This window comes from Culex pipiens, chromosome 3, assembly GCF_016801865.2.
Source record: "Culex pipiens pallens isolate TS chromosome 3, TS_CPP_V2, whole genome shotgun sequence".
Lineage (NCBI taxonomy): Eukaryota > Metazoa > Arthropoda > Insecta > Diptera > Culicidae > Culex > Culex pipiens.
In genome coordinates, this window is record NC_068939.1 from 126488309 (window position 1) to 126515484 (window position 27176).

General features: G+C 34.2%; 1 protein-coding gene across 1 annotated transcript in view; it reads right to left on the reverse strand.

The window, feature by feature from the left end:
• LOC120414410 (semaphorin-5A) overlaps window positions 1-27176 on the reverse strand; it is a 340087-nt gene that overhangs the window by 203773 nt on the left and 109138 nt on the right. Inside the window, exon 4 of the mRNA XM_039575592.2 lies at window positions 25879-25978. Within this exon, the coding sequence (XP_039431526.2) occupies window positions 25879-25978 (100 nt within the window). The remainder of the gene's footprint in view (window positions 1-25878; window positions 25979-27176) is intronic.

A 27176-nucleotide genomic window follows, 5' to 3' on the forward strand; every position in this document is an offset into this window, starting at 1 on the left:
TGTGGCTTGAAGTGCGGTCTTTGGACGGGACGGGAAGGTCGACGGATTGTTCCGATCGAACCGTCTAGCATTTCACCCCTCGTGGAGGAGATCCGGTCCGGGAGCCGCCGATACAGTGAGGTTAGGGGAAGCCTTATACGAATTGAGACGTCATGCTGAATGTTGTGGATGATGATGTGGTTTTTTGCCCACATAACCTCTCAACAAGGTAAAACTAGTAACAGTAGACGTGGTGTGGTGGGAACTCTACCTGCTGTGTTATCGATCTTGTTCATGAGGGGATGATGAAATGGTGGTGATGGTGGTTTCATTTATGTAATAACATGACGATGGAAGCTGCTACTGATTTGAATATCGTTTTTTCTTCAAAACGTGGAAGGTTCGTCGCTTGGTGTTGAAGTCTTTTGAAAGGTTAGATACAGATACAGTCATGCCCCGGTTTTGCACGCCCCGGTTTTGATTCGTTTATTTGCCTTGGTTGAGCATGGCCCAGTGCTTACACTGAAATTTAAAAAAAAGTATCAAATTCCTAAATTCTAGGAATTTTGGCTCCTTTCCTTATGTAGTAATTGAGTTTTTTGGATTACTTAAGGGGTTACATACATGTAGAAAATCTCAAAATTTCATATTACGGCATAATTGATAATTCCTCTAAAAAGATGATGTCCAATCACTCCTGACAGTTTCATGAAGATATTCCATGATTCAAGTGAGTGACAGACGATTTAAATTTAAAATTTTGCCATGCGCAAAGCGAGCTGTCAAACTTTGTAAGCGTTTTTCTCTAAACACAGAGTTGATTTACGGGTGCCACGATATCTCTAGATGGGATGGACCGAATTAGCTGAAATTTGGGATGAAGACTCCCAATACATATCCCGTGTGCCCGATTTTGAAATTTTGCTTTGCTAAAAAAATACAAAAGACAAATACTGTCAATTTTAAATATTAAAAATATAAAAATGTTTATAACTTTTTTCAAGTAAACTTTTTAAAAATCGGCCTTCGTCATGCACACGGAACCGGTTTAGCGAGACTTCACCAAAATTTTGAGTCGATTTGGTTGAAGCAGTGTTTAGATATCGTGGCACCCGTTTTTTGAAACTGTTACTTCAAATAGCTGTATTTCGGCAAAGATACAAGTAAATGTCTTCAATTTTTGCCTTCCTCACCTCACTGAGGCAAGGCTATAAAATCACTCAAAAATTGAACTTTTTAAATAAGCCTCCCAGATATACCTTTACGTATACATATCGACTCAGAATCAAATTCTGAGCAAATGTCTGTGCGTGTGGATGGACGTAGAATTTTTTTTCTCACTCACTTTTCTCGGAACTGGCTCGAACGATTTTGTCCGGATCTATGTTTTTGGATTTGCGTTCAGGTTCTTTAAGTCTTTTTTAAATTTCATCCGGCTTGGTGCAGTACTTTAAAAGATATGTTCGAAAAACTGTTTTGGTTGATACTAAAAAGGGTCATTATTTACATAATTTGAAAGCTCCGGCGGATAGCTGACGGAACTTTATGCTCAGTGCACGCACACAAACACTACAGTGCTTTCAAATGGTTCATTAAATTTATCATACCTAGATGGCAGCACTCAGATGTATAGTGTCTTTACTAAGTAAGCGTTAGCCAAAGCTTTCGTAGTGTGTGGTTGCAAGGCTTTTAGGAGGAAGGCAGCAACCACCTTCCGGTGGATTAAGTAACGTTTTTTTTTGTTAAAAGTTAAAAATGTATATTATAATGCCCTGAAAACAGATATTAAATGAATTTTAGTGTGTGCTCACACCAACTTCCAACATTTTTGCCGATTTACATGTATGTAGCCCCTTAATAAGAAAAGGAGGCAAAATTCCTAGAATTTAGGAATTTCGTTTTTTTTTTCAGTGTAGTTGAAGCATATAGCTTATAAGAGTTTGGCTAAATGGGAAACATTGGCTATTTTACGTAAAATCATACTTTCATAAAAAAAAATTGTGTTCTGGAATCGAGATGATGTCAGCTATTGATTTCACTTATAATTACATGAATATTTTCACAAAATACGTATTTTTCCTGTATTTTGAAAATGCAATGTTTCTCGAAAAAATACTCAAAATTATTGTTATTGTTATTGTTATTGTTCGGGATTTTTCATACATTTCAGATGAACTATTTTTTTTAAATACTACAAATTTTCACAAAACTACGTATTTTTCTAAAAAATACGCAAAATTTTGAGTTTTTATAATATAAGTATCAAACGATCGGGATTTTTTAATACAATTTGAAAGTTATAACACTTTTTTAAATACACAAATTTTCACAAAACTACGTATTTTTGAAAAGTTTTCAAAATTTCCTTTTTTCACAATATGAATATCAAATGTTCGGAATATTTTTTATACATTTCGAATGTAAAAACAACATTTTTTGAAAAATCAAAAAACTATGTATTTTTGAAAAAAGTACTCAAAATTTCAGTTTTTGCAATATGGGTATAGAATGATTGGGATTTTTTTATACATTTCGAATATAGTATATTTTTTTTGAAAATACTCTAAATTTTCGTGAAACAAAATATTTTAGAAAAAAACTCAAAATTTAGTGTTTTACAATGTGGATATCAAACGGTCGGGATTTTTTCATACATTTCGAAAATTGTAAAAAAAAATTGAAAATACTAAAATTTTCCACAAAGCAGGGTATTTAAAAAAAGCAAATTAAAATATAAAAATATAACTTTTTTTTTTTGAAAATACAGTCCAGACTCGATTATCCGTAGGCCTCGGAAAAATTTAACTTCAGATAATCGAAACTTCGGATAATCGAATCACAAAAAAAATCTCACTGTCTTTTTTTAATCCAAGATAACGACCAATATGGCGGTGATGATATATTGAAAAAATGCATTTTATTATTTAATAAGCAATCAGCTACTCAAATTTGACTAAAATGGGGTCACGGCTTCGGCTGCCGATCCCGATGATGCTATGAGACGCGGGTTCGATTCCCGCCTTATCTACTGAGCTTCTATCGGATGGTGAAGTAAAACGTCGGTCCCGGTTTCTCCTGTCTCGTCAGAGGCGCTGGAGCAGAAATCCCACGTTAGAGGAAGGCCATGCCCCGGGGGGCGTAGTGCCAATAGTTTCGGGGTCACAGAACTCGAATTGGATGTTTAAAACAAGAAAAATAAATAATAAAAACGATTTTTTTTTGTTCGTGATTCGATTATCCGAAGTCCCTTACAATCATCGGATAATCGAACTTTGGATAATCGAGGATTCGGATAATCAAGTCTGGCCTGTTCTCAAAATTTACACAAAGTACGTATTTAAAAAAATACTCAAAATTTGAAAGTTTAAACATTTATTACATTCGAAATGTTTTAAAAAATTACGATCATTTTCACCTTACAGAAATTTTGTGTTTTTTTTTCGAAAATACGTTGTTTTGTGAAAATTATGAGTATTTACAAAAAAGGTTGTTATTACATTCGAAATTTTTGTAAAAAAAATCCGATCATGTTTTAAAAATTGAAATTTTGAGTATTTTTTTTTCGAAAATACGTAGTTTTGTGAAAAATTTGAGTATTTTTAAAAATTCGTGTTCTAACTTTCTAAATGTATAAAATATCTCGATCGCTTGATACCCATATTGCAAAAAACGGAAATTTTGATTATTTTTTGAGAAATACGTAGTTTTGTGAACATTTGCAGTATTTTCAAAAAAAAAAAAAATCATTCAAAATGTATGAAAAATCTCGATCATTTGATACCCAAACTACAATTTTTGTAAAAAATTTCATGTAGCTATAAGTACAATTGATAGCTTCCATCATCCCGATTCCAAAATACTATAATTTTTTGATGTTTGCCATAACCATAAACCACTTTCCTGGAATCGACCTTCTCACGTAATTTTTTTAAAATTCAATCAAACCCTTTGCGGTAGCAGTTTCCCCTGTTCCGACCATGATCTGCATGGTTACAAGGGGCACTACTTTTTTTCTGTCACACGCCGGTGTGACTGCGGTTTCAGCGGTCAATCAGAAAAACAGTCTCGTTTGGATGGGGGGTTGCACTCGTACAAGTGCACCACCACGTAATGCACTTTCGCATACAAGTCATGTGATTGATGAAATTAACACCAGCTGTGCAGTGTTTGTGGTTTTATATGATGACAGGGTCGTTACATGTTTTGAGGCCGTTTGTAACTTGGAGCAGGTTCTGGGTTTGTTTTGTCCAGTGACGTAAGGGTCAGAACTTGGTTTACCGATTTTAGACATAAATATATTTTAAATTGAATTATTTTAAAGGATTCGAATTGGCTTTGTTTTAAAATTGGCACATACGTTACTTTGCATTTTTATAGTAAGAAAGAGTTTTTCCTGATCAAATTTATTTCCAGAATAACAGTCAAGATTGTCACTGAAAAAACAACAGAAAATCAATATTTGGTAGGTTAATAATCATCTTATTTTTTTTAATTTAACCTTCACAATACCAAGTGACGTAAATGCCATTTTTTGATTTTGGCATGTTTCAACACTTTAAGATGATTGTCTACAGAGAAAAATGTGAGTAGTTGAGAAATAAAATAAGAAAAGTTTTGAGAGACTAAAAATCCCTTTTTAGATAGGTCGAATATCCCTCCTTTGGTAGGTCGAAAATAGGTACATTACCCTTATTTTTCGTCATTTATGATAAAAAAGGCGAAAAAAAACCTTGCACCGCATGTAACTGAACACCAACAGTGCGATTTCACCCCAAAAGTAAGAGAAGAGCTGAATTGGACATGTAACAAGCCCTCGAAATGTGTGTGTGCGGGAAATAAATCTTTAAAAGGCGCGGAGAAATAATAAATCTTTGCACCATGAATACATATATTTTGGCGAACGCTTCTGCTGAACACTGCACTTTTGAGGCTCGCAAAAAAGTCCATTAAATATGCTGAAGGTGCGCTGCTGCGTAAGGAACCCGAGAGAGATACAAATTATCCTTAAAAAGACAAAACAAGATTTTTGCGTTTTGCCGGTCATATTTATTTATATTTCTTCGCTCAAAAACCACTCACGTGGAGTCGTGGAAACCTGTCCAACGGGTTCCCGTGGGGACCTGCCGCAGCTTAATTACAATTATGATCGCGCCCCAAAGGGCATCTTCTTATCGCGGGTCTGGACCGGGGTCCACGGATGGGCCATTAGCGCAAGGACGAACGGGTCTTCCTTTTATGGGCGATCGTTCGCGGCATAATCTGACCAGGGCCACAGTATATTGACCGTCGTCGTCGCTGCAATCATATTTTATTTGCTCATAATTAACAGTCACTTTGGCAGGGACTGTCGTAAATCGTGAGATATTCGCAGGCGAAGGAGAGAGAGGGTCGTGTTTATACTTGTGGATGTCATTTCGATTGCGCAACACAATGCGGGGTGTGGACAGGACATTCTTCTTCTCATTGATGAACTCTCGGTACCTACAACAATTGTCCGAGAGGCTGTTAATGAGCCGAATGTCATCGCCGCGACGGCTCGGTGAGGATTTAGCTTGGGTGTTGGAGTGAATGACAGTGTGTCACTGTGATTAATTGAGCTGTAAGGTGTGTCGCGAGGTGTCAGGTGCTTTGTTGGATATGACTGAGCTTGAAATGAATAAAAGGAACATGATTTTGATTTTTTTGCAATTATATAATGCCGTTGCAAATATTGACCACGGTTTATGCCACTCTTTGCACATTAAAAGTATCAATTACTAAACATTTTCTATTGAAACAAACTTCAATAAAATCAGAAGTGCATATAAAAATCAAAAATCTTTTTTGTTTTTACAGTTTTGTCAAATAAAATATTTACAAAATTTCAAAATGAAGCCTAGTATTTCAGACGGTTCAAAATCGTCAACTCTAGCCTATGTGACATGAATAAAACTTATTGTAAAACACTTCGAAACTTTAAATTTTATAATTTCTTTCTTTGCAGTGCTTTATACTGTTAACTAGGTATTTGTCCGATTTTCAAAATCTAATAAAGTTCCTACCTTTTCAAAATTTCCCAAAAAAATCAGAGGGCAGAAAAAATATTGCCGAAAAGTTCCATTTGCATCGATAAAACCTTTACAATGGATTGTAAACTACTTAAAATATATTGTAAACGTTTAATTTTGAACTTTAATCAAGTTGAGTACTTTTGTATATCGGAAAAAGACAAACCTTAAGAAAAAATATAATCATAAATTTATTGATTTTGTGCCAATTTAGGGTAGTGGCGTAACTTTAACAAAATAAAACGAATTTTATGCTTCTTTTTGCTTCAAAATATTGAAAAGTGGGCATCAAATTTTGATTTTTTTTGCCTCCTCTTCCCTTAAAGTATTCTCAAAAGTCAGGGGGTATTTTCTATCGTTAAGCATCGAAATTTAAATTGAAAAACTAACTTAATCCACCAATGTGGTTGGTGCCTTCCTCACTCTTTTCCAACAATGATTGATATGTGAAATGATGTGTTTGGACACAAATTTGGTCCAAAAAAACACACATATCACTCAAGGGCTCATAAGTGGCATCATAAGTGGTCATAGCTTGATACAGGGTTGCCAGATCGTCAATGTTTTGAACTCGTTGGAAAGGTCTTTCGATTACCTAACCAACGATGGGTCGGATGATGGATCCGGACATTGTTTACATACATTTAAGTGAGATCCGGCTACAAAAAAGGTACATATATATCATTTAAGTGGTCAGAACTCGAGACAGGGTTGCCAGATCTTCAATGTTTGAGACTCGTTGGATAGGTTTTTCGATTATCTAACCAACGATGGGTCGGATGATGGATCCGGACATTGTTTACATACATTTAAGTGAGATCCGGCTACAAAAAAGGTACATAAATATCACTAAAGTGGTCAGAACTCGAGACAGGGTTGCCAGATCATCAATGTTTTAGACTCGTTGGAAAGGTCTTTCGATTATCTTACCAACGATGGGTCGGATGACGGATCCGGACATTGTTTACATACATTTAAGTGAGATCCGGCTACAAAAAAAGTACATAATATCACTTAAGTGGTCATAACTCGAGACAGGGTTGCCAGATCTTCAATGTTTTGGACTCGTTGGAAAGATCTTTTGATTACCTAACCAACGATGGGTCGGATGATGGATCCGGACATCGTTTACATACATTTAAGTGAGATCCGGCTTCAAAAAAGTACATAAATATCACTTAAGTGTTCAGAACTCGAGACAGGGTTGCCAGATCTTCAATGTTGTGGACTCGTTGGAAAGGTCTTTCGATTACCTAAGCAACAATGGGTCGGATGATGGATCCGGACATTGTTTACATACATTTAAATGAGATCCGGCTACAAAAAAGTACATAAATATCACTTAAGTGGTTATAACTCGAGACAGGGTTGCCAGATCTTCAATGTTGTAGATTCATTGGAAAGGTCTTTCAATTACCTAATCAACGATGGGTCGGATGATGGATCCGGACATTGTTTACATACATTTAAGTGAGATCCGGCTACAAAAAAGTACATAAATATCACTTAAGTGGTTATAACTCGAGACAGGGTTGCCAGATCTTCAATGATGTGGACTCGTTGGAAAGGTCTTTCAATTACCTAAATAACGATGTATAGCATGATGATGTTTGGTTCAGTTTACTGCTATTTATTCATCTTCCGAAAATATGCGAAAACACATTTTTATACATAACTTTTGAACTACTTATCAAAACTTCAAACAATTCAATAGCACCGTATGGGACCCTAAACCAAGTCGAATGCGACTGGTTTGGTCAAAATCGGTTCAGCCAGTGCTGAGAAAACTGAGTGACATTATTGGTCACATACACACACACATACACACACACATACACACACACATACACACAGATATTTGTTCAGTTTTCGATTCTGAGTCGATATGTATACATCAAGGTACGTTTTCGAGCTTTAAATAAAAAGTTCAATTTTAGAGCAGGATTATAGCCTTACCTCAGTGAGGAAGGCAAAACATATAGGGCATATTGACAATAAATTCTTTTCAAAAGATTTTAATGAAAAGAAGGTCGCAATCACCGGATGGAATGACTACCGTTTTGTTTTATTTAAAAAAAAAAAAAAAAAAAAAAAAAAAACTTAAAAGTCAGTTATTGAAAAAAAAATGAAAGAATCGTTCAGCAAATTACGTATTTTTAAATATTTAAACACTTATTTTTAAATATTCGATTTAGAGCGTTCAATTTCCCGTTCCGGTAAAAAATATCCCGGGATTTCCCGGAATTTCCCGAAGTAAAATATTTTCCGTTTCCCGGGAAATATGTGAATTTCCCGGGGAATCCCGAAATTTAACCGGAAGTATACATTTTCTTAATATTTTGAGACCATTGTTTTGAAAGTTCTCTTAAAAAATAATAAAATGAAGAAATTCAATTTAATATCAAAAATTATTTTTGAAAATGCAAATTTCTGAAGCAACTGGAAGTAAACAATGCCTTATTATAATAATCTATTACAGTTGAGGTAAACTTTTTTAAGAATAATGGGATAAAAAGTGATTTTAATTTGTCGTATAATTTAATCATGTTTTTGTGCTATGAAAAATCGTTTTACCGACGTGAATTATAAACCTGAAAACCATGTGGCAAAAAACATTAAAAATCTACTTGGTATGGTTTGAGGGGTGCCAAAAAGTGCAAACATATTTTTTTAAATGCTCCAAATATTTCAAAATATTGAGTTTTTTGAAGTAAAACAAACACGAGAAGTTAGATTTTTAAGGAAAACTGAAAAGCTTAACAATTTGTTCAAGAACTGAAACTAGTATTACTTGTTTTAGTAAATTTATTTGTTATGAAAAACTTAATTTCTGCATTATTTTCGTCATTTTAACTTATTGTTTCAAACCATACTCTCTCAAACGTCTCAAAAAGGCAAGTTTTAAAGCAATTTTATTGCTGTGGAGAATGGATTCTAGATTACTTTAAAAAAAAGGGGGGAAGAGTTTCCGATGCACATAGGACCTTTCGAAAAAGTAAGCGAGGATTTATTTTACTCACTGTCCAAATATTTTGATGAAAAATTACTTCTCAACAAAAAATACATTTGATCATTTTTTTGATTTGTCATACGATTTGAGCTTATAAAATTTGAAAAACTACATTTTCTTTTAGTTGTATGATTTTTTTTAATGCAGTCAAGCTATTAGTTGATCTTTACACTTATTTTAACCATTAAAGTTGCTTTCCCAAGTAACATTTTTTCCAGGAGTTCTACAAGAGCTCTTCAAGATAGCTACAGCATAGCAGTTTGGACTGCGGTAGGATAAAACTCTCTTCAAGTACTCTTCCAAACTCCTGAAGAAGTTTCGGAGAGAATTTTATCCTACCGCGGTCCAAACTGCTATGCTGTATCTATCTTGAAGAGCTCTTGTAGAACTCCTGGAAAAAATGTTACTTGGGTTACCTATACAATTTTGATGTAATTGATCAAAGCCAAGATCAGAACAATTTTTAATAAATTTAAATTTCCCGGGAATTCCTGGGATTTCCCGGGAAATTGAAAAATTTCCCGTTTCCCGGGAAATTTGTAATTCCGGGAAATTGGACGCTTTAATTCGATTTCTTAAATCATATTAGTTTTAACTGGTTTTGTACTAGCATAGAAATTTGTCAATGTTTACTTTTGCTAAATAACATCAAAAATAAATTGTATGGTTAAATTGGATTCCATCAAATTAAATCAATGAGTTATAATTATTCAATTTTTATCATTTCTAGGGCAACATTTGAAAAGGGCACCGATTTGTCGACTTTTGTTGGCAACTTTTATTCTACGAAAACATAACTTTTATTGTTCTATTTTTTTATCACGATTGAATTTTACTATTTTAAAGTGCACATATCTTTTGTAGTTTATGTTTGTTTTTGATAGTTTTTGGCCAACATCTATCATTGAAGCCCCTTGGAGCCGCTTAGCTAATAACTTTTCATCAAAAAATCCTAAAAATATGGTGTCTTCGGGAAAGTTGTTCTAAATTTAATGATATTCTAAATCTGTGAATTGATAAAGATTGGGCGACAATTGCGGCCTCCACAGGTAAACAACTGAAACAGTTGCTTTTCTCCATACATTTTGACAATTTATCCCATACAAACATCAAGCGATCAGAAGGAGGGGTTCGCGTGGTAAGATTGAGTTCAAATTTGAAATTTAGCCTAGTGATGGGTCAATTTTTTATTTAGGGGGCCCGGCGAAAACCCGGATTTGGACCACCCTAGTGCTGAATGATTCTTAGGGAGGTCAGCTAATGTTTTGAACTTCGAGTTATGTGAAATAGTTACCAGTTGTCTGAATATTTTAAAGTTATTTTAAAACTTTTTTCAATGTGAGTACCGAATGAGCCATCAAGACATTCAATATTAAAACAGGACTGTTTATTTTCCATCAACACATAGACTAATCTAACAAAAACGTTATTGCAAGCTTCAGTTTCATCCTTATAACCAACTTCACTCGCGGAAATCAATTCATCTCCCTAAAACGGCACCATTTGCGTCACGCGTTCGTCCAAATTTCACTTTCAATTTCACCTCTTTCCGCTCAATTGACACTTGAGGATTTTGGCAACCGGCCAACGACAGCTATCAATTAACCGGCTCTTGGGGCTCACATTTCATCCTGTATTGGTCTATCCATCAACAACCAATTGAGTGTTTACACAAAACTCTTTCTTGGATGCAAAATTCGCACCATCCTAGTTTAATATTGAATTGGATGTAACATTTTGAAAAAGTTCATCGTCGGAACTGTGAGGTGGACGACGCTGAATTGACCGGGTGAAAAGTGGTTTAGCACGGGACTCGAGATCCGCGCCCCTATTCAAAGTGACGTTGAGTCAACAAAGTTGTGCCATTCATGATGGTAGAAGGAGGGGCGAAATAAATTGATTTTATTGATTTAAAGTCCTTACACACAAAATTTCAGTAGAAATGCAGAAAGAGATAAAATAATAAAATAACGAGTGAAATTGTATCAAATTTCACTTATTCGTTTTAGAGTGTAATCACTTTTTGTAAGATTTGCGCGACTTCAAAGGTCGGTGACTTCAATGCTTCGAAGTGACGAACCTCTCCCGGTTCCGACAAAGCTCGACTCGACTCTAATCAGGGGGAGAGTCTGCCTTTCAAGTGACCTCTAATCAAACAGGGAGGACCACTCAAAAATAGAACAAATGAGTCAGCGGAATTGGATCGATTTTGAGGGGGAAGTTAGCTTTTTTGTTATTTTTTTGAGATTAAAAAAATCACAAATTTGAAAAAAAATATTAAAATATATTTTAGAATATTTCGGATTTTTTTCAAAATTTGCAACTATTGGAAAGCCTCCCCTAAAATCGATACCTCAAAAATGTTAACGAATCCCCCAAAGAGGTCAAGATGATACCGTGTCCGATGCGGGTTCAAAAAAGTTACCCCACACACCGTCTCTTCCATGGAAACCAAAATCCGACCCCTTTTATGGGCACGTGTAAACACAAGTGTGATAATGAGCAATGATGAATCGAACCTTCTCCTTCACCTTTTCTCTTCTCTCTGGGGTCCACGTGTCGATAGGCCTTTAAATCTAATCGGGTCTAAATTGGGAGAGGTTTTTGATTTCAAGCCGGAATGAAACCGCTAATCAAAAGGGAATTGTTTGGCCACCATCGTTGAACACTCTCTCTTGAGTTCGAGGTAAAAGTTACGGTTTTTCTTACGATTTTTTGAGGGTGTGACGAAAGGAAAATGTGTTGAAGGTTTTCACTTTTGATTGAAATTGATTCATTTGTGAAGACCACACATTTCAAAAAATCTTTATTGCTTAGATATAAATTTAAAATAAAATTTTCAGTTTTTTAAGAATCTATTTCATGACAAACTATTAAATACTCAAATTGTCATAAACTGAAACAAATTTGAAGAATCAAAAAACAATTCAAAGTTCATTCACTCTTGAACAAACAAAACTCACAAAAAATGTCGTTGACGCCCTCATCAAATCGGCGACATTTCTTGTGTCAATAAATGTGTTTGTTAATTACCCAAAAAAAAAGGCAAATGATCTCAACCTGTCTGACGGTTTGCCAAAGTCGTAGGTGTGGAGTACGGTTTTATGACCGTTTTTTGACGAGACTGACTGAAAATTAAGGAATGCAAAAAAGTCAAACGTGTGGAATGTTTACTAATTACAAAAAAAAAAAGATTTCTTTGAGAATGCTGAGTTAATTAGGCTTTGCAATCAGCTTTATTGAAAATAAAAATTCGACAGTTTTATTCGTCAAAGCCTCTCCAAATTTCTCCAATCTTGTTCAATTTCACGGTTAAGTCAATAAAACCTCGAGCGAAAAGAGTCAGGATCAGGACGCGTCAAAGCTTCACGTTAATCCAATTATTTACGTGGAGAGACATCACACAGAAAACGTAAGAGGAGAAATATGGCAACTTTCACGACTCTTTGTGTACTTTTCGAGACACTTCCATTTAAAGTTGGGCGATTCGTTTTTTTTTGTCCAGACTTCATGTCCATGGCTGCTGCTACTTCCCTGAAGATTAATGGAAGCTGAGCAGCATTTTATGATGTCCCTCGCGATGTTTATTTCGTCGTTACCGTTTCCAAGTTGGGCTCTGAAATTGAATCTTCTTAAAAGTTGAATAAGAAAACAAGACGGTGTAAAAATCTTTTGACTTGACAAGCTAAATCTCGAATGGTAAATTTTTGAAGCTTTTATTATATTTTACAATTGCTTGAAACAAAAACTCTCTCACGAATTTATTCATTCAGTTACTCATTCTCTAATTCACTAACTCATTCACTTACTTACTCACTTACTCACTTGCTCACTTATTCACCTACTCACTTACTCACTTACTCACTTACTCACTTATTCACTTACTCACTTACTCACTTACTCACTTACTCACTTACTCACTTACTCACTTACTCACTTACTCACTTACTCACTTACTCACTTACTCACTTACTCACTTACTCACTTACTCACTTACTCACTTACTCAGTTACTCATTTACTCACTTACTCACATACTCACATACTCACTTACTCACTTACTCACTTACTCACTTATTCACTTACTCACCTACTCACTTACTCACTCACTCATTCACTCACTCAATCCTTTACTCACTCACTCCTTTACTCACTCACTTACTTACTTACTTACTCACTCACTCACTTACTCACTTGCTTACTTACCCGATTGGTCATTCACTCACTCAATCCCTTACTCACTCACTTACGTACTTACTTACTCACTCACTCACTTACTCACTTGCTCACTTACTCATTTACTCATTTACTCACTTACTCACTTACTCACTTACTCACTTACTCACTTACTCACTTACTCACTTACTCACTTACTCATTTACTCACTTACTCACTTACTCACTTACTCACTTACTCACTTACTCACTTACTCACTTACTCACTTACTCACTTACTCACTTACTCACTTACTCACTTACTCACTTACTCACTTACTCACTTACTCACTTACTCACTTACTCACTTACTCACTTACTCACTTACTAGTTACTAACCTACTCACTTACTCACTCACTTACGCACTCACTTACTCACTCACTAACTCACTCACTTACTTACTCACTTACTCACTCACTTACTCACTCACTAACTCACTCACTTACTTACTCACTTACTCACTCACTCACTCACTTACTCACTCACTTACTCACCCACTTACTCACTCACTTACTCACTCACTTACTCGCTCACTTACTCACTCACTTACTCACTAACTCAGCAATCCATTCTCTGAATGGTAGAAGTTAATGAGTGATTGAGTGAGTGACTGCGTGAGTGACTGCGTGAGTGAGATAGTGAATGAATGAGTAAGAAGGTAAGTGAGTGACTTGCATAAAAATGCAGACGAACTCTTTAAGATTAGGTAGAAAAAACCCATCAAATTTCGCGAGACCCTAATAACAACCATTACATAAAAAGCTGTCGTGCCGCGAGTCTCACAAAACCCCCATAAATTAACCGATTGACCAAATGGCACACTCTCGCACAACCACCTCTCACGAGAAAAAGAGTCGTGAGTGGGTTTCACATTTCGCACGCACCCGAGTCAGTACGGCACCCCCAAAAAGCCATCGCCAAATAATAACAAGCAAACAAGAAAACAAAAATCCCCCTAACGAGAAAAGGCAACAACCAAGTATTCAAAGTAAGAAAAGGCCAAACATCAATCGATCGACGCAAACAACGCACAAATGGTCATGTTTTGCACCGCGCGCAGAGGTCCCAATTTCTGCACTTTTTGGCAAACCATTTGAAGCGCTTATGCAATGGTCGTGGCAACACACGCCCCTCTTTTGCTGTGGGTCAATAATAGGAGTAGGACAACCCTAACCTCCACCGGCGTGTGAATGCATCGCAAACGGCGAGGCACTTTGCCGAGGGGTACTCTTTATTTGCATTGATCGATGTGGTTGTGAGGAGCTGACCCCGCGTCGATCGTTTAGAAGAAGGCAGCTGAAGTGGCTTTGGATTGATCGGTTTAAAGACAATGCATTCCAGTGGCATGTGTGTGGTGTAGAGATGGTAGGGGTCACATTTTAGGTCGGTTAGACCTCTTTGTAATGTTGATACTATGATTTTGACCTATTTTATAAATTTGACCTGATTTAAACCTAATGACCTATTGACATTTTTGGACATTGATCTGTTCAATATTTGTTCTTTTTTTGTCATTTTTGGTAACTGTTTGGTCATTGCATTCTTTAAGGTCATTTTCCTTTTTTTGGTCAGTGACTTTTTTGTACATAGGTCATTTACCTCTATTCCACAATTAACCGCTGTTTCTTCGTTGAAATCTGTTTCACAATTGGCCTCTGTTTGGTCATTGACCTCTGTTTGGCCATTGATCTCTGTTTGGTCAGTTATACCTGTTAGGTCAATGACCTCTGTTAGGTCAGTGTTAAATGATAGGTCATTGACCTGTGTTTAGGCAAGATCCAAGCTTTTTTTTCTAGATTTCGATTGCTAGAAATTGATAACCCTACGATCTCTAACCCATTCCAAACAAGAAGAAATCTCTCACAACTCCTCGTGAGCAACAAAACAACTCCAACAAATCGACATGATTATTAGCGATTGTGTTGTTGTTGTTGTTTGTGTCCCAACAGCACACTCACAATCACACTCTCACACACTGAGTGTGGCACTTTTAAGGGAGTGTTCTCGCGTGTGAATGGTTTTTATGGTGCGCTGACCAACCAACCAACAAATGTGCCCAAATAATCATAATTTACGCCGTCCAAAGCGCTGACGAGAGCGCGCGCTGGCGCGTGTTTGTCGTCAAACCACCATGAATAAACAAAACGGGGAGTTTGCTGGCGCAAAAAAAAAGAAGTAGAGCAAACTTAATAGAATGGTCATTTGAGGGGTACCGTTTGGCGTGTTTACTAACGAAGCGAATAGTGGCAAATTCAGGTGGCAAGTGTTGAGTTGCTTTTATGGATTGTGGATTTGAGAAAATAGATTGAACAGAGTCAAAAATTGTGTAAAATTGGAAGCTGTAAAATGTGATGGTTTATTATTACCTCTTTTATGACGTAATTTTACCTCAATTTAGTCTGAAAAGTGGCGAAATTATTTCTCAATTCTAGTTTTACTAGAATTGCGGTGAATTTACACATTTTAAAAGGTAAAATTACGCTTTTTCAATGATATAAAAGATGTACTCATTATCAGATGTATTATGATGTGTACATTGATTGTGACAAGAATTTGAAAAATAAACCAAAATTATAAACGATTGATATGGAAAGTATTTAAAAAATAAATAAATAAAAAAAACTTCAATTACAAATAAAAAAATTAATTTTTTTTTCTTAGCTCCTAAGTTTTACATGTAAGAAAATATCAATATTAAAATAATTTTGTTTTTTAAATATTTAGCTTCGTTTGTTAATTCTTATAGTATTCTCGCAGTTGCTATCAGCTATCAGTGAATTTTATTTTTAACAATGGCATTTAAAATTTAGAAACGTAACAAATTTATCTAATCTTTCTAACTATTTCTAACAAAACTATTGATTAATTTTTTTGTATATCTATTGACTCAGTAAACAAATAAACATTTAATCGAGAAATTATAAGTGAGAGTGTGTGCGTGCAACATGGAGTTAAACTTTTCTATGTGCCATTGTAACCTTCACAGCAACTTCATAGAAAGTTTAACTCCATGTTGCACACACTCTCACTTTCACACTTAGTTCAAAATTGCTCTTTACCAACGATGTTTACCGATAATGACGATATTTTATAACAATAAGGTTATTGTTATCGAAGTCCAAATTTTTTTTAGCGTTAACTGACGATTACACAGTAAAAAATGTGTCAATTTGGAAAGTGTAATTTTGGAAGGTAGAATATTTATTCTTCTATTATGCAATTTGACCTCAGCTTTTTTTCTGACATAACAACATTTTTTCTGACATAAAAGATGTTCCCATCCCCAGATTTTTTTACTGTGTACATTTTTTTAAATACTCAATAGTTTCTCAAAATTGATGTCTAGTTAAAAAGAACTCAAAACTTCTTTTGCTTGAAAGTTATCATTTTTTTAAAATTTGCAATATGGCTATCAAAAGGCACAACTGTTGTTGAAATGTTTACTTAATTAGATTTTCCGTGTTTTACTACAATTATCATGGTGTGCATTATTAGTATTGAACAACGCGATTTATTTTTGTATTAATTTTCAATGTTGTAAAAAAAAGTTATTCATAAAATATGGTATTGTGAAGTGGGTCTCGTGGCGCAGGGGTAGCGGCTTCGGCTGCCGATCCCGATGATGCTATGAGACGCGGGTTCGATTCCCGCCTTATCCACTGAGCTTCTATCGGATGGTGAAGTAAAACGTCGGTCCCGGTTTCTCCTGTCTCGTCAGAGGCGCTGGAGCAGAAATCCCACGTTAGAGGAAGGCCATGCCCCGGGGGGCGTAGTTCCAATAGTTTCGTTTTTCGTATTTTGTGAGCATTATATATTTTAAACTTAAAATCTAAACTAGTGAAATTTTATGAAATAGTTTGACATTATAAATTGTTGAGTATTTTTAATACCTAAGGTGCTTTGTACAAAATAGTATTATATAGTAAAATCTCTTATCTGTTGAAAATTTTAAAAATATTTTGCGCACCCATATTTGAAATCATGTCAATTAATAAATTAAATTAAAAATCATCGTTTTGGGAAAATTATGTGAAAACTCATGTTAAAAACTAACTTAATCCACTTATGTGGTTGGAGCCTTCCTCACTTATACCAACAATGGCTGATATGATGGAATTGTACAAAAATATCATTTATTTTTAAGATCCGGAATAAAAAAGTACATAAATATCATTTCAGTGGTCATACCTCGAGAAAGGGTTGCCAGATCTTCAATGTTTTGGACTCATTGGAAAGGTTTTTTGATGACCTTACCAACGATGGGTTGAATGGTGGATTCGAACTTAGCTTACATGCATTTAAGTGAGATCCGGCATCCAAAAAGTACATCAATATCACTTAAGTGGACATATCTCGAGACAGAGTTGCCAGATCTTTCATGTTTTGAAGTTGTTAGAAAGGTCATTTGATAACCTAACTAACGATGGGTCGGATAGAGGATCCGGACATAGTTTACATACATTTAAGTGAGATCCGGCATCCAAAAAGTACATCAATATCACTTATGTGTACATATCTCGAGACAGGGTTGCTAGATCTTCAATGTTTTGGACGCATTGGAAAGGTTTTTTGATGACCTCACCAACGATGGGTTGGATGATGGACCCGGGCATAGTTTACATACATTTAAGTGAAATCCGGATACATGTGAAAACACATGTTTATTAGGGTGCCCAGAAAAAATGACCCCCAGCTCCACAAGCCGAAAACTGATCCCTAGGGTATTCTAAGCCTCTGTGCAAAATTTGAGCGAAATCGGTCAACATTAACCCATTGATACTCGGGCATGAAGTTTGTATGGGAAAAATCGTCAAAATGTATGGAGAAACGGCACAGTTTCGTAATTCTCCCTGTAGGTGGCGTTGCGAGTGTCCAAAGTTTGCCAAACGTGAGATTCTTATGTGAAATTTAATGCCCAACAACTTTGTAGAAGAGTGCAAGACGATCCGAGTTAACCTCAAAAAGTTATTAGCATTTTAGTGAAGTGGTCTCCAACCGACATGGCCAAAGGGCCTAATTCGGTATTGCCACTCAGCAATTCTCCACGAAAACAGCATGGAAAAAACCAAAGTCCTCGGATCGGGCTCAATTTTTTTCTGGGGGTTCCCTGGCTGAAATAATTAGACCCGTATTTTTTTGTTTGGCCATTAGGGTGACCTACGCCGTGTTAGGGTGGTCTGAAAAATGGCAATTTTCGTCGATTTTCGCAAAAACCACTTTTTTCGAAAAATCATAACTCCTCGCCATTTTAACCGATTTCAATTGTCTTTCTACGCAAATGAAAAGTGATAAGTCGGTCTTTCAAAGAAAAATGGTAAGAAGTTTCAAAAATCTAGCCTAACATATGAAAAGGGCGTATGAAACTTTAAAATGCCGTTTTGACGGTGTCTGGACCAAAGAGCCTATGTCTGGAAATATTTTTATTGGATTCCCCGGACATTTTTACATAACATACTAAAAAATGGGAGGAGTTCATTTACAGGATTCCGAGATATAATTTTTTGAAAATAAAATCCGTGTTTTTTGACGCGCCGCGCGCAAAAACCGGAGAATGACGAAATTGGCAAAAAATCAACTTTTTTCACTAAAACTGCGATAACTTCGTCTGCGATAAGTTGCGTCTTTTAATTACGAAAATTTTGGTACCCAAACATCTATAGGTCATCGCTGAAATTTTAATGTTATCGCAGTTTTAGTGAAAAAAGTTGTTTTTTTTTTGCCAATTTCGTCATTCTCCGGTTTTTGCGCGCGGCGCGTCGAAAAACACGGATTTTATTTTCAAAAAATGATATCTCGGAATCCTGTTAAAGTTTCAAAGAGACGCAAGACATTCAAGATGGCGGCCAAGATGGCGGCTGTATAGAAAACCCTAAACACAAAGGGTGTTATGCGACCTTCAAACGACTACTCAAATTTAACTAATCTTGGGGCTCTAAACACGATTAAGACCACTACAGACTTCCAAACAGACAATGTTATTCAAACCAAGATGGTGGCCAAGATGGCGGCTGTATAGAAAATGCTTAACACAAAGGGTATTATGTGACCTGCAAACGACTACTCAAATTTAACTAATCTTGGGGCTCTGAACACGATTAAGACCACTACAGACTTCCAAACAGACAATGTTATTCAAACCAAGATGGCGGCCAAAATGGCGGCTGTATAGAAAATGCTAAACACAAAGGGTATTATGTGACCTGCAAACGACTACTCAAATTTAACTAATCTTGGGGCTCTGAACACGATTAAGACCACTACAGACTTCCAAACAGACAATGTTATTCAAACCAAGATGGCGGCCAAGATGGCGGCTGTATAGAAAATGCTAAACACAAAGGGTATTATGTGACCTGCAAACGACTACTCAAATTTAACTAATCTTGGGGCTCTGAACACGATTAAGACCACTACAGACTTCCAAAAAGACAATGTTATTCAAACCAAGATGGCGGCTGTATAGAAAATGCTAAACACAAAGGGTATTATGTGACCTGCAAACGACTACTCAAATTTAACTAATCTTGGGGCTCTGAACACGATTAAGACCACTACAGACTTCCAAACAGACAATGTTATTCAAACCAAGATGGCGGCCAAGATGGCGGCTGTATAGAAAATGCTAAACACAAAGGGTGTTATGTGACCGGCAAACGACTACTCAAATTTAACTAATCTTGGGGCTCTGAACACGATTAAGACCACAAACTTCCAAACAGACAAGGTTATCCCTCTACAACCCAACCCCGCCTTTAGACGGGATTAGATTTAAAAAATCGCCAAAAATCCATTGTTCAACAAATTTTTGATCTTTAAAAAGCATTGGAAAGAAGATCCCTTAAATTTTAAATACTGTGTGGGTTGGAAGTACTTGATTATTGTGAGTGACTTCGTCAATGTTTTTAAAAATGTATTTTTTAGGGGTCAGCTTTGGCTGTGTTTTTTACTAACATTTCCTAGACTTTAAGTAAAAAGAAGAATGCAGTATTTTTTCTAGTGCCCCAGACTATGCCTCTTAACATTTATTTACAATTTAAATGATTATGATTATGAATTTTGATTTGTATTTTAGTATTTTAGTATTTTAGTATTTTAGTATTTTAGTATTTTAGTATTTTAGTATTTTAGTATTTTAGTATTTTAGTATTTTAGTATTTTAGTATTTTAGTATTTCAGTATTTTAGTATTTTAGTATTATAGTATTTTAGTATTTTAGTATTTTAGTATTTTAGTATTTTAGTATTTTAGTATTTTAGTATTTTAGTATTTTAGTATTTTAGTATTTTAGTATTTTAGTATTTTAGTATTTTAGTATTTTAGTATTTTAGTATTTTAGTATTTTAGTATTTTAGTATTTTAGTATTTTAGTATTTTAGTATTTTAGTATTTTAGTATTTTGGTATTTTAGTATTTTAGTATTTTAGTATTTTAGTATTTTAGTATTTTAGTATTTTAGTATTTTAGTTTTTTAGTGTTTTAGTATTTTAGTATTTTAGTATTTTAGTATTTTAGTATTTTAGTATTTTAGTATTTTAGTATTTTAGTATTTTAGTATTTTAGTATTTTAGTATTTTAGTATTTTAGTATTTTAGTATTTTAGTATTTTAGTATTTTAGTATTTTAGTATTTTAGTATTATAGTATTTTAGTATTTTAGTATTTTAGTATTTTAGTATTTTAGTATTTTAGTATTTTAGTATTTTAGTATTTTAGTATTTTAGTTTTTTAGTATTTTAGTATTTTAGTATTTTAGTATTTTAGTATTTTAGTATTTCAGTATTTCAGTATTTTAGTATTTTAGTATTTAAGTTTTTCAGTATTTTAGTATTTTAGTATTTTAGTATTTCAGTATTTCAGTATTTTAGTATTTTAGTATTTTAGTATTTTAGTATTTTAGTATTTTAGTGTTTTAGTATTTTAGTATTTTAGTATTTTAGTATTTTAGTATTTTAGTATTTTGATATTTTAGTATTTTAGTATTTTAGTATTTTAGTATTTTAGTATTTTAGTATTTTAGTATTTTAGTATTTTAGTATTTTAGTATTTTAGTATTTTAGTATTTTAGTATTTTAGTATTTTAGTATTTTAGTATTTTAGTATTTTAGTATTTTAGTATTTTAGTATTTTAGTATTTTAGTATTTTAGTATTTTAGTATTTTAGTATTTTAGTATTTTAGTATTTTAGTATTTTAGTATTTTAGTATTTTAGTATTTTAGTATTTTAGTATTTTAGTATTTTAGTATTTTAGTATTTTAGTATTTTAGTATTTTAGTATTTTAGTATTTTAGTATTTTAGTATTTTAGTATTTTAGTATTTTAGTATTTTAGTATTTTAGTATTTTAGTATTTTAGTATTTTAGTATTTTAGTATTTTAGTTTTTTAGTATTTTAGTATTTTAGTATTTTAGTATTTTAGTATTTTAGTATTTCAGTATTTCAGTATTTTAGTATTTTAGTATTTAAGTTTTTCAGTATTTTAGTATTTTAGTATTTTAGTATTTCAGTATTTCAGTATTTTAGTATTTTAGTATTTTAGTATTTTAGTATTTTAGTATTTTAGTATTTTAGTTTTTTAGTATTTTAGTATTTTAGTATTTTAGTATTTTAGTATTTTAGTATTTTAGTATTTTAGTATTTTAGTATTTTAGTATTTTAGTATTTTAGTATTTTAGTATTTTAGTATTTTAGTATTTTAGTATTTTAGTATTTTAGTATTTTAGTATTTTAGTATTTTAGTATTTTAGTATTTTAGTATTTTAGTATTTTAGTATTTTAGTATTTTAGTATTTTAGTATTTTAGTATTTTAGTATTTTAGTATTTTAGTATTTTAGTATTTTAGTATTTTAGTATTTTAGTATTTTAGTATTTTAGTATTTTAGTATTTTAGTATTTTAGTATTTTAGTATTTTAGTATTTTAGTATTTTAGTATTTTAGTATTTTAGTATTTTAGTATTTTAGTATTTTAGTATTTTAGTATTTTAGTATTTTAGTATTTTGGTATTTTAGTATTTCATTATCTATAGGATTTTCTATACAGCCGCCATCTTGGCCACCATCTTAGTTTGAATAACCTTGTCTGTTTGGAAGTCTGTAGTGGTCTTAATCGTGTTTAGAGCCCCAAGATTAGTTAAATTTGAGTAGTCGATTGCAGGTCACATAATACCCTTTGTGTTTAGGGTTTTCTATACAGCCGCCATCTTGGCCGCCATCTTGAATGTCTTGCGTCTCTTAGAAAATTTCGCCTATCAACCTTTAAATTCGGATTCAGCTGGATCGATTTAGTCTAATTCATACTTTGTTGATTTTGTTTTCTTTGTTTGACAAAAAATATCCCAAAATTACAATTTTATGCTTGCTTTCCTTAGTGGCAATACCGGATTAGGCCCTTTGGCCATGTCGGTTGGAGACCACTTCACTAAAATTCTAATAACTTTTTGAGGTTAACTCGGATCGTCTTGCACTCTTCTACAAAGTTGTTGGGCATTAAATTTCACATAAGAATCTCACGTTTGGCAAACTTTGGACACTCGCAACGCCACCTACAGGGATTATTACGAAACTGTGCCGTTTCTCCATACATTTTGACGATTTTTCCCATACAAACTTCATGCCCGAGTATCAATGGGTTAATGTTGACCGATTTCGCTCAAATTTTGCACAGAGGCTTAGAATACCCTAGGGAACAGTTTTCGGCTTGTGGAGCGAGGTTTTGAAACATTTGCCCATATTCTGGGCACCCTAATGTTTATACATAACTTTTGAACTGCTTATCGAAACTTCAATCTGTATGAAACTCGATCTATGGGACCTTAAACCGAATGCAACAGGTTCGGGTTCAGCCAGTGCCGAGAAACATGAGCTAGTTTGTTGGTCACATACATACATACACACAATCATACACACACACATACACACAGACATTTGTTCAGTTTTCGATTCTGAGTTGATATGTATACATGAAGGTGGGTCTACGACGTTTTTATACAAAGTTCATTTTTAGAGCAGGATTATAGCCTTACCTCAGTGAGGAAGGCAAAACCATGAAAATTCTAAAATGAATAATACGATATTTTGTGAAAACTCTAGTATTTTCTAGTAAATTCTTTAATCAATAAATTTTTTAAATAAATGCTTTTGTCGTTTGATAGAATTATTGCAAATTGTGAAAAATCTTTATTTTCAAAAAAAAAAAAACATATTAAACAGAACTTTTCAAATAACTACATTTATCAAAACCAAAAAAATGTTTCTGGAAAAATATCAAAATCTGAGAAGATTATGTTTTCCTTTTGAGAATCTATTTTAAATTAGTTTTGACGGGATTCCTAAGGCTGGTAAAAATTTTATTTAAAGTTTTTGTTCCCCCCCCCTTCAAAGTTGGCCCGAAAAATCAAGGGGCAAAAAAATATTTTTTCAAAAAACTTCAATATTTTTATGAAATTTTAAGTGCAATTAGTTAAAATCAATTTAAAATGAATTCCCCTGCGTTTAGAATCATTTTTAGCATGTTTGGGTTGATTTAAAAATCTTTTGATTTTTTGAAAATTTTCGATGTCTACTATCGCTAAAGTTTTTTTTTCGCTAAAATTTTTGTTTTCGTCAAATTTTACATTTTTTGAAAACTTTTATTGCAAAAACAACTGAACTAGTGTAAAATACATTTTAAAACACTTTTTCCATGCAAATGTTGAAACTATTTTTTTTATTTTTTGCCCCCCCCAAAAACTTTTAAAAATAGTTGCATCGGCCTAATAACAGCTTGGATGTTTAGAAAATATCTTTGAGCCAAATTTTCTGTCGATTTTTTTAAAGGGCCAATTAAAAAACTGTATTTTACCAATATTTCTATTTTTTAAAACGCACCTCGTATCGTCAAATGGGGTGAATCGGGACTTCAGTCTGAATAGGGAAAGCAATTTTTAGAGGATTTGAAAGCTTGAAATTTGAAAAATGATGCGTTATTTTGGTATCCTCTGTCTGTTCTATCCGATACTAGTCAAAAATATCCAAATCATTTGCAGTAACAAGGCTCAAACATTCGTCCCAACTTGCCCCATTTGTGCTGATTCAACCCAGATTACAGTACATCATAAAAATGAAAATTAGAATATTTTGAATGTTTTTAAAATTAATAAGCTATTGTTGGCATAACCCTTCGTCAATCAGTTACTAAAATACTTTTTTGATTATTGATACTCATTTTCGAATGTTTGGATATTAATAGTTTTGGTTGAATCCCTTAGGTCATCATGACTTTTGTTTAAATAAAAGATAATGTGACAAACGTTTAACAATAATAAAACTTGACAACCTTTAGCTAACAGGGTATTTATTTTGCATTGAAAAGAACTCATCCCTTAGCTCATCATTGCATTTTTTTTCTTGCAAAAAAAAATGATATCCAGCTACACTTAAACCATAAAATTTCACTTTCAGTTCAATCCAGCCTAAAAAAATAAAATAAATAATCCAGATAAAAAAATGCAAAATGCGCCCAGTACCAAACCCATGGCCTCATCGATAACCTGTTTCGAGGCTGCTTTCAGCTCCAGCTGAGCTGACCCAGCCAAATCTGGCTTGCCAGTGCTGTGATATGGGCTTTGAGATGATGACCGTGAAATTGGGGAGGTTGTTAAGGTTTCGGGTGGCGTAATCTCGGCGGGAGGTTACGTAATCGTGTTTGTTTGGGATTGGATCTATTTTTGTGTTGTAATTTTTTGTAGGATTGGTAATTTTAAAGAAAGTAGTAAGTCTCCAAAATGCTAATAAAACAAAATAATCAGCTTTATCGCGGAAATCTTGAAAATTAATGGCCATTATTAAAACTGCATTAATATTCCAACTTCAGCTGACCTCTATAATGAGCCTTCATTTCCGTGCAGATTGCGTGACTACTTTCTTTTTTGCTGACTTCGAACGAAAAGAAATTTAATTTTTTATGTTTTTCAAGCTTGTTAACTTTTCGGATCCTCTTGAGAAATCGAATTCAAAAAATCCTCTGAAAAAATTAAATTTTAATATTATTTGATTTTTTTATACAGACAAATTCTCACGTCAAAAAATCATTTGTGGACACTTTTTCAAAAAGGAAAAAGAGCGAAAAAAATCCTCTTTCCCTTGATTAAGTGCGACCATTAAGAGTTATGATGTGAGTGCGCCCGGTCCGAAAAGTATAATTTTACAACCCCAAAATGGCAGTAATTTTCACCTGCTCCCTTCTGCCTTAATCTGAAGGTTTTCCCCCGTTCCCGAGATTGCGGAACCTTATAATGATGATTATGAAGATCACATATATGTGGGCAATTTTTGTTGTTTCGAGGGAGAAAAATGCCAATTAAGAGGCTCCTTAAGTGCGTGGCTTTTTGGGACTTTAATGTCGTTTCTCCCGGGAGAAATTTAACCTTTCTTTTTATGGCGGTGGAGAAATGCGATCCCCCTCTCGTGGGTATGATTTATACTAACGACACTTAATTGGGCTTTATTAATTTTTGGATGAGAGAGGGAACTTTAAAGGTTGACCGACCAGTGTTGCCAAATTGTTATTTTTATTCGTTATGTTATTTAAAAATTTAAAAAAAAATCCTCTATGTATTTCTATAATTTAAGCCTCCCCTTAGGTAGCTTACCTTGCACCGACGATGACCTGGTCCCGTGCGACGTCGAACAGCAGCCGCGAGAATGACGTAACGTTGACATCGGTGAACCGATCCGACGTTGGCAGCAAATCTGCAAAAAGAAGAGGAGGAAGAATCCATCATTAATCAAGCGATCAATTTTCTGGATGAAATTTTACGCTCCGCAATCGATTTATGGAGAAGCTAGCTTGCGTGATGCAATCGACGAACCTGAAACTCGAAAGTCGTTGAACGTCGTCCTACGCACGCAAAAATCTATCACCAGTGTGGTATGATTTACAGCTTGCAACTGTAGTATCTGGTTACGGTAGGAACCTGTTAGTTTGACAGAATCAATCTAAATGGCTTCTCATTTTCCACAGTTCTTGAAAACTCAAAACCCAAAATATTTTGAGGACTTGGAGTAGGCAAAGCTTGATCAAAATTGAGATTGGCGTTAGCTTATCTTAATCAATTTTAATTGAAGTGGTTGTTGAAGTCGGAGTTGAGACTGTAATCAACAAATTTTCAGAAGCCGAGGTTGGAACACTTTAAGGAGTCAGAGCCGTCAAATTCTGAGAACTTCAGATTTGTATGGGAGATGTGTTCAGAGTTGAATTCGGAGTCTATGGAGTAGATAGTTTGTTGGGTGTGTGTGTTTCCAGTACAATTCCAGCTGGCCGGCAGCGAAATTATGGAAAAGTATAATTTGTATCAGAATTGAATTATGCTGGTACAAGTTATCTTAGTCCCAAGTATCAGGCGATGATAGCCTTCGTGATGCTTCCAATAAACTATTTTAGAATGGCAGAGAACCTGGCGGACAAATTAGAGGTCACTGGGCAAGGTGCAAGTTGGAATCCCATCCGATTCAAGTCGTTTTTTGTTCATATTCTATGTGTCCAATTCCTGAGTCAGAATTTTTCCAGGGTATAAACCGAGCTTCAATCTCTGATCTTTTTACTTCCGAGACAGATGCCGCAGGATCGGGAATTTCAAATAGTAATAATAAATCTTTTGAACTGGAATCAAGTGTCAGCCTTTTTGAGGACCTTTAGTCAAGCTACTGAGCGAAACAAGAGTCGGACTCAACCAATGATAATCATTGGGAAAGTTGGAGTTACAAATTGTGTCCGTCGTGCTAACTTGTCGCACGTGCATTTTGTGTCAAATTGAGTTAAGAACGCCATTTTGTGCAGCTCACAATGCCTCATCTTTTGACCTTTACAGATCCCCAAAATTCGATTTCAATCCTAAGATATTGAATAAAACCAAAAAAAAAACTCCGAAGTTTCAATCTTGTCGTGCTA